The 8,847-nt window shown below is 44.3% G+C and overlaps 1 protein-coding gene across 1 annotated transcript in view; it reads left to right on the top strand.

The window, feature by feature from the left end:
* The first annotated feature begins 1,332 nt into the window (after positions 1–1,332).
* The window catches only part of PKD2 (polycystin 2, transient receptor potential cation channel), a 52,560-nt gene continuing 45,045 nt past the window's right edge, over positions 1,333–8,847 (top strand). Inside the window, exon 1 of the mRNA XM_042984210.1 lies at positions 1,333–1,933. Coding sequence (XP_042840144.1) covers positions 1,333–1,933 — 601 coding nt within the window. The remainder of the gene's footprint in view (positions 1,934–8,847) is intronic.

The raw sequence follows: 8,847 nt of genomic DNA, 5'->3' as shown, positions 1-8,847 counted from the left end.
TTTGCTAACCTAACCTACAGAAATTAAATTTTACCCTTTAAGCTGTCGGAAGCCCCAAGAGGTATCTAAGCATCATGTGACATGAACGGTTTTGTTTCTGAACACAATTTGGGCCTGTGGACACCTTGAAGTGGAGAATGGAGGTGGAATGGACAGGTTTGTTGTTCCAATGAGAAATATACAAGAAAACACGGATGAGAGACACAGATCCGATCAGAGATTTGTGGGGCAGAAGTAACAAGATTTAGGGAGATGAGGTGTAGGACGAGAAGAGCAGACAGATGAGGGTATCATGGAGAAGCATAGCTTGGCAAGCTTCAAGTGAGGACAGCGATGCCTCAAATCTCAACTGAGGTTACAGGAGGTGACGCAGGCTTAAAAGAAGAGGGGAGAAAGGACAGCATTTAATTTGAGACAGGTTAAGTCTGAGACCATTGCAGAACATCCAGTTGGCTGTGCTCTGTAGAGTAAGAGCAAAGTTCTGGCCCCGGGGGGCCTAACGTGAGATTTCGACCTGGAGGCCAGAACTGGCTCAGGGCAACGGCGAGGAGAGGGGATGGATGAGCTCACGCTGGGAGCCCCAGGGATCAGAGAGTTCCAGGACAGAATCCTTGGGGTCTCCACAATGTGTGGAGAGAGGAGCCGACCAAAGCTTGAAGAAACCATACAAAAGGCAGCCGCCAGGGCAAGGGACAGGCGGCCGCCAAAATCAGGGACAGGCGGCCGCCAAAGGGCAAGGAAGTCAGCGTTAGTAGTTTGTTGGTAGTTTTCAAATGAACTGAGGATTTCTTTGCCCCTACTGCAGACCAGCGCAGACTGGATATCGCTGGTCCACACCATCTCACAAAATGGTTTTCTCTCTTCTCTCTCTCCAATGTGGTAAATCGAGGCAGAAGGGGCTGGCGGTTAACAGGGACCCAAGCATTATGTCAGGGTCACGCACGCAGCGACAGCTCCAGAAGCCCTGCCCCCCTCCCCGCCCCGCCTCCGCAGGTCCCCCTCCCTGCCCAAGCCCCTCCACCCGCACGGAATGTGGGCGCCCGCCCTGGGCGCCGGCTCCACTTGGAACGTGGGCCCCGGCGCAGCTCGCCAACCGCGCCGTTCGCGGGGGCGGCTTCCTCGCACCTCCCCCTGCCGCGCGCCGCGGCCGCTGGGCCAGGCGAGGCGAGGGGAAGGCGGGCCGAGGGGGCGGGCGAGGGACGCGGGACTGCGGGGAGGTCGGGGGCGGGGAGCAGGAGGCGGCGGGCCCCGGGAAGAAAGGAACATGGCTCCTGCGGCGGGCTGCGCCGAGCGCGGCCCGGGGCGAAGGCGCGCCGGGCGCGAGTGACCGCGATGGTGAACTCCAGCCGCGTGCAGCCGCAGCAGCCCGGGGACCCGAAGCGGCCGCCCGCAGCCCGAGCGGCCGGCCCCGGCCGGCTGATGACGGGCGGCGCGGCCGTGGGCGCCGGCCTCGCCGCTCCGGGCGGCCTCCGCGAGCAGAGGGGCCTGGAGATCGAGATGGAGCGTATCCGGCAGGCGGCCGCGCGGGACCCCCCGGCCGGAGCCTCGGCCTCTCCCTCCCCGCCGCTCTCGTCGTGCTCGCGGCAGGCATGGAGCCGTGACAACCCGGGCTTCGAGGCCGAGGAGGAGGAGGAGGAAGAGGAGGTGGAAGGCGAGGAAGGAGGAATGGTGGTGGAGATGGACGTGGAGTGGCGCCCGGGCAGCCGGAGGTCCGCCGCCTCCTCGTCCGTGAGCTCCGTGGGCGCCCGGGGCCGGGGGCTGGGGGGCTACCACGGCACCGGCCACCCAAGCGGGAGGCGGCGCCGGAGAGAGGACCAGGGCCCGCCGAGCCCCAGCCCGGCCGGCGGCGGGGACCCGCTTCATCGCCACCTCCCCCTGGACGGGCAGCCGCCGCGAGTGGCCTGGGCCGAGAGGCTGGTTCGCGGGCTGCGAGGTAAGAGCGCGACCTGCAGCGGCTGATGCACAAACCAGCTGCGGGCGGCTTTCCGGGGCTCCACCTCGCATCCCTCCTGTGTCCCCGCCTCCCTTGCAGGCGCGTACCCCACCTCTGCTACTTGTGCCCTACTTCCGGTACCCATGGCGGACCGCCACTGCGCCCTTGTAGGTGCAAATTTATGGGATACCTCCTTCTTCTAAAAGAAGAAGGTGTGTCAGCACATTTTTACCGCTGGATCTACGTGAAGCCGTAATAGAATGAAAGGGTACCTCTGGAGATTTTTCTTCTTGTAGAGAATGAAAAAACATTCTGATACAACTGACTGGTTGCAACTGCATATCTGGGGCTTCCACTGGTCTGGATGCCCTATTGTCCCTCATTCCATTCTGGAAGGGGTTAACAGTAGTGTTATCCAAGTTATGGGAGGAGTGTCACTGAGTTGTCACTGATGTTTTGGTGATGTGTGTAGTTGTTTTGGGGAGAGCGGGCTGTTGAGATCACCACAAACAATAAAATAATGTCTGAGAAAAACAGTTGTGCAGCCACTTCTAATCTAGGCATTTTTCTGAAACAGTTGCAAAGAACAAGTTACATTGTCTAAAAAACTTGGTAGTATGTTTCTAAATAATTAAATCAATGTTCTTTGAAGTTCCAACAAATCAGTGGAGTCACCAGATACCAGCAGCGTGTAAATGTGTCAGAGTTCGGTGCGCCCAACTTTCCAAAAGGCAGGAAAGGAATTTTCAGATTTGCCAGTGCCTATTTAGAGGACACAGATTTTCCAGAAGCAGATAGGATCCTGTTTTTGCAAAGTTTTGTCAGAGGCATCCTTGGAAAAGAGTTGCATTTGCTCTCGCCGTTCAAATTATTTTAATCTCCACTTTTAAGAGTTTCCATGCTCAGTTCTTTTGAAAGTTTCTCTTCCCCTCTCTTCCCTGTCAGTTTTGAAAATCTTGCACAAAATAACCCAGGTGTTTTTACAGCAATGTGATTGAGACCAAGTCAGTCCTTTACCCACATCCTAGTTCCACCACACATTGACTCTATGACCTTGAGCAAACTGCTTATCCTCTCTGATCCCCAATTTTTGTTTTTCTTAAGAAGAGATCATTATAATACTTAGTTCTTGAGTGGGGAGAATTAAATGAGATGAAACTTGTAAAATGCATAGCATGACTCTGTCATGTTGTGAGTGCTTCATAAATATAAGTTAAATCATAAATTTTTAATTGTGTACACTTGGGTACTTTCATGTAGGTGCTTATGCTAGGTAATCTGACTCATGGTGTGACAGGGAACAAAAGATCCTTTTTGAACAACCTATGTGAGTTAGTGAAAAGCCCTAATACTTTTTAAGGTTCAAAACTGTATCCAAACAAATTATATATTACTTTACCTTATTTTAAATGTGCATATTCACTGATGTGAGAGAAGTTTTTTATAAGCAAATGAATAATAAGTCATGATCCTTTTAACTAAGGTTAAGCGTCTGATAACATATTTAACCTTCTTTGAATAAACTCGATAAAAGAATATAATGAAGTGAAATATGTATCTTTGTATGAGTTTATATACAAGTTTATTTCTTCAAAAATTTTTAAATTTTTTAAATTTAAAGAAATTAAAAAGAAAATTGACAATGTATAAGCTCATAGTGAACTTCTGGTCAATGGTCTAATTAGTAGGGGAAGAGACTCAGGAAAATGTTAATTTTGGAAAATTTTAGAATAAATTTTATTTTCTTAAATGTTAAATATATTAAAAATTAAACATATACTTGTCACTTATTAAATAAGTGACATTTGTTGAATCATTGGCGCTGCATTAGGTGCCTCCCTTCCCCCTCCCCCCTCCCCTCGCACACACAAAAGAACTAAACCAGCACCAGCACCATTTTCTTATGGACAGAAACCAAGAAAAGTAAACTAAATAACCATGAATGAGTTGTGATTTTTTTCCCCCCTCATGGATACCAATGACAAAAATCTTACATGCAATATGTAAGTAGTACCCTAGGATCAAAGGCAGAAAGTAACTTGCAATTTATAAAGGTAGGAGAGATTACTCAAGCTTAGAGTGGTCTAGAGTTTCCCTAGGGATCTCCTGCCTTCGTGGTTTTATACACTCACTCAGATTTTCTGGGCCTCAGTTCCTGATTTATAAAGTGGAAGAGTTGAACTTAATCTCCAAAGTCTTTTCCAGCTTCAACATACTCTGTGTTGTTCTTTAATGACATGAATCCAATATGGACAACAAATGGTCATTTTTGCTCTTTGTGCAGTAGATAGATCTACTTAGCAGAAGTAGGATAGTAAAGAAGAAATGTTTGAGGCCTGGTTGTGGGACACCTTGTGTCCAGCCAAGGAATTGAGAATTTATTCCTAAATATTAGGAAGTGGTTGCAAGTTTTTAACAGGACCAGAACATGCAGAAAGGGAATATCAGGGGGTGTGCTGTGCAGGAGATCTTGCACAGGGAGACAGAGAGACAGGAGGGCCATGTAGGAGGCAGCCAGTGAAGAAGTGGTAAAGATCTGGACCAAAGGCAGTGAAAGATGGCTGAAAGATTTAAAGACTGCCCCCAAACTTAAAGACATCCTCACTGGTCTTGCTTACTTTTTTTTTTTTTTCCTTCAAAATCTTTAGAGCAAAAATAAAATCTGATACTTTGCATGAGTTATCAAATTTTCTGAATTTCCAGAGTTGAATGTGTTCTATGGATGTATCAACCTGGTAAAGTCATTTCCTGTTTGTTATTTTAAACACCTATGCTTGGGGTTTGGGGTTTTTGTTTTCCTAGAGAAATCCTAAAGTACTGATTGTATTGGTCAGGGTAGGCTAAGCTACTATAAGAAATAGATGCCTCCTCTCCCATTCACTATGTTGTATGATCACTGTCCATTTCCAGAACTTTTTCATCATTTCAAACAGAAACTCTACCAATTACCACATCCCCCTGCTCCTGGTGACCTCTGTTCTACTTTGTCTCTGAATTTTTCTAATGTAGGTACATCATATTAGTGGAATCATATAATATTTGTCCTTTAGTGCCTGACTTATTTCACTTAGCGTAATGTTTTCAGGATTTATCCATATTGTAGCATGTATCCAAATTTCATTCCCTTTGATAAATGAATAATATTCCATTGTATGTATACAACACATTTGTTTATCCATTCATTAGTTGATCAACACATGGGTTGTTTCCACCTTTTGGCTATTGTGACTTTCCCTTTGTTTTTAATCTAAACCTCGCTCTATCACTTCTTCCTTTTGTTATTTGCACTATAATTTTGAACAAATGAGATTTTGTATTTCCATAGCTGTGGAGAATTTTTTGAGGGAGGGTTGCTACTGTGGGGTTTGTGGAAAGGTTATGCTAGTAACAGAATTTGGGCAATCAACAAACATTTGATGAGAGTCTCCTTTGTAGTGGGTACTAGGAATACAAAGGTGAATTATCATTCACCCAACTCTCAAAGAGCTCAGTTTAGTAGGGGAAACAGATGTAAGTAAATAATTGCAATGCCAGGTGTCAAGTTTGGAAGGGACCCAATGAAGAGAGGGCCAGCTTTACCTGGAGAGGTCAGAGGAAGTGAAACTTGAGTTAACATTTTGAAGGATGAGGGGAGAATTTAAGGAGGGAAAAAATAGCAGAAGTAAGACCAAGCAAGCCTGTAGCTTCTTGGTACTTTCCCTCTAAAAAGTTAGAGCTCTTGAGGGCTTTACATGTCAATCTGAAGATGATTCTAGCAAGAATGTAGAGAATGGGGTGAGGCGCATAGTACTGGTTGGTGGGAGAATAGGTCAGGAGAGGCTTAAGCAAGAGACAGAGGGGTGAAAAGGCTGCATCCAAGGCATGTGAACTGGGATAGAGGGAAGCTGGCCTGGAGACAGACAGAAGCCATCAGAATTGTGGACCAATTCCATATGAGGGTTAAGAAAAGGGCCTGTTTTAGGATGAAACCTATGTTTCTGGCTTGATACCATTAACTCAAACAGGGCAAGTAGGTTTCTAGACAAAGAAAAATCTCAGTGCATGGGGCATATGAGTATGAACTATCTGTGGGATATACGGTGGAGCTGGCTGTTATCTGTGGTATCTGCTTGTCTGGACCTCAGGAGAAGGCTAAGAATTCAAGATTCAGGAGTCAGTATCAAATAAAGTAGCAACTGAATCTTCTATATTAAATGGCCCAATAGTAGTAAAAAGTCTCTTCCTTTTTTTAAAAATATTTTATTCTTTTTTTTAATGTTTATTTATTGAGAGGGAGGGAGAGGGTGAACACAAGTGGGGGAGGGGCAGAGAGAGAGAGAGAGAGAGAGAGAGAGAGGGAGAATCCTAAGTAGGCTCCACGCTGTCAACATAGAATACAACATGGAGCTCGAACTCACCAAACATGAGATCATGACCTAAGCCAAAATCAAGAGTCAGATGCTTAACTGACTGAGCCACTTAGGCACCCATCACTTCCCATTTTAAAGGTGGCCATGAAATTCAAGTAACTATTAGGAAGGATTGCATTTGTCTTCCTAAACAAAGCCCACATGTATCTAAGCACAAAAGAACAGGATTCTTTTATGATATAAATGCAGTGAGAATTTGGTCAGGCTATTCACAGTGAAATCCAAATTCATATGGATTTGGGCATTTACACTGTTCTGAAATTTAGACCAACTAGATGTCAGAAGTAGGACATTTTTTCAGATTTGTACCTGTTTCTGGAGCTGTAGACAGGCCTCTTCCAAGCACTTTATGTGCTTTACACATAATATTGTAATTCCCAGAGCAACCCCACAAAGAGGTAGTCTTACCCCATTTTCAGATGAGGAAATGGAGCTCATGATGTCAGATAAGATCTCACAGTTCTGAGCCCTCATTTGAACACAGCCGACTCCAAAATTCCACATTATTCCTCATTATTCCTCATTGTCATGATCAATGAGTCATGAGCATTCAGTGTATTTCCGATGGGATGGGGTTAGTGTAAGGCAAATGATCCACACTGAGTCCTATAACCATAGAACTGAAATATTCAGGATGAAATGACATGATAGCTGGAATTAGTTTCAAAATTCAGAGGAATGGGTGAGGGTTTAGATGAATCAAAGTTGGCATTGAGTTGATAATTGTTGAAGTTGAGTCAGAGATACATAAGAATATGAGGAGTTCATTATGTCATTCTCTCTTTGTGATTTTTTTTTTTATATATATATTGCAAAATAAAAAGGTTTTGGAAGTATGTGAATAAGACAGTTGCAACAATGACATTTTTTTCACAGTTATTTATGTTTGAGACACCTTTGGTGTTTTGGATTCTCCATCTCAGAGTTCCCCTATATTCATATCAGTGCCACTGCCCAGGGGAATATACACTGTTTAGATAAAGTGCTCCAATTTTGGGCTCTGAAGTTGAATAAGTGCCTTCTTAAACATGAGAGAAGTTGGATATTGTCTGATTGTCCCCCTCACAGCATGTTCTCCCTAACAGCTGGAGACATTTTATGTACTGAGCGTGAGTACCTAAAATGCCAGGCAGGTATTCCCTCTGTAGCTGGGCCAATTGTGGGAAAAGACAACAGCTGATTCTGAAGAATGCTGCCATTTGGGACATGAGCTCTGTCTTTATTCTTATTTTATCAGCTGTGCTAAACATGGAAGTAGTTGGTTACAAGACAGCAATTATTTTCTATTTGTGGATGTAGCCATTTCTCACCCATCAGAATATAAACAGGTCCCTGTGTCCTCAGACAGACCCTATATACACACCCAGTGGGGGAATTGGATGAAATTTTTAAAGCAATAAGCATTTGAGGAAGTAGACTAACTTAGAAAAAGTCAATCAAATGCATAAAGTATATTAAAATATAAATAAGGGGACTTTGTTTCTTTTTATTTGAAATATTTCATTTGAGGGCTAGAATTAAATTGCGATAGGCTCTTGCAAGTTTAGCTTGAATAAAATTTGATGGGAGTTTGGTTTTTCTATTTATAGGTCGCAATACCATTTGTAAATATTAAGAACTGTGACTATTCCTTAGTGCATAATTGTTTATAAACCATGGGAAAGAGTGAAATCACTGACCAAGTGAGGCAAGACAACAATCTTTCCTGATGATAAAGAGACTAATAATCCCTATTTATGTGTATACTTTAGGTCTGGCCTCCAAAAGAAATATATCCAAAGAAAGAGTGTGATTGCATCCAGGGCTACTGAGCCTAATATTTGGCTGCCTCTGTGTTATTCTGAGTTGTAATTTTCCATGTCATCTAAATTTGTAATAATTTTTAAATATGATAGAGTTTGAGCGAACAAACATTCTGCTTGCTGCATTTCTTCTGAGTGAGTAATTCCCTGACAACTACCAGATCTTGGCAGAAGCAAACCTGGTCATAAGTCATGCTCCACTTTCCGTGTGTTGAAACCTGTGATGCGTAACACAGTGTCTTTGAATTCCGATGTTGATTTTCCTAAAGGAAATTTGAGAGAAAAAAGAAAAGGAAATGAAATATCCAAATTTAGGAGTAAAATTAATGTATTATTCTAAGACTTAAAAAATACATAAACACTAGTGATGAAGTCATTTTTATGAAGTAAAAGCCTGGATACCGTTTCTCCCTGTTCTCTGTGTGGTGTCATGGTGGCTCCAGTGGCTGTGTGAGTTTAAGTGACTGAAGGGGTTCAAGTCTGTGGAATAGGAATTGTGAGGCAGAATGCAGGGGCCAGGTTGGCTGCCATTCATAGCCGACCTAATCTAACTGAGAGGATTGAGAAGTTTGTCTTTTTTGGAAAATACTAAGTCTCTTCCAAGTAACCAGAAATGTGACTTTACCACACTGTTCATTAATGGGGGTTTTGGATGGCCACCATGTCTGTCTGCTGGCTGAGTCCAAAACTGCGGTAACTGCCT

Source organism: Panthera tigris, chromosome B1, assembly GCF_018350195.1.
Source record: "Panthera tigris isolate Pti1 chromosome B1, P.tigris_Pti1_mat1.1, whole genome shotgun sequence".
Classification (NCBI taxonomy): domain Eukaryota; kingdom Metazoa; phylum Chordata; class Mammalia; order Carnivora; family Felidae; genus Panthera; species Panthera tigris.
The sequence above is the reverse complement of the archived record's forward strand: the minus strand, read 5'-3'. Positions and strand labels throughout refer to the sequence as shown.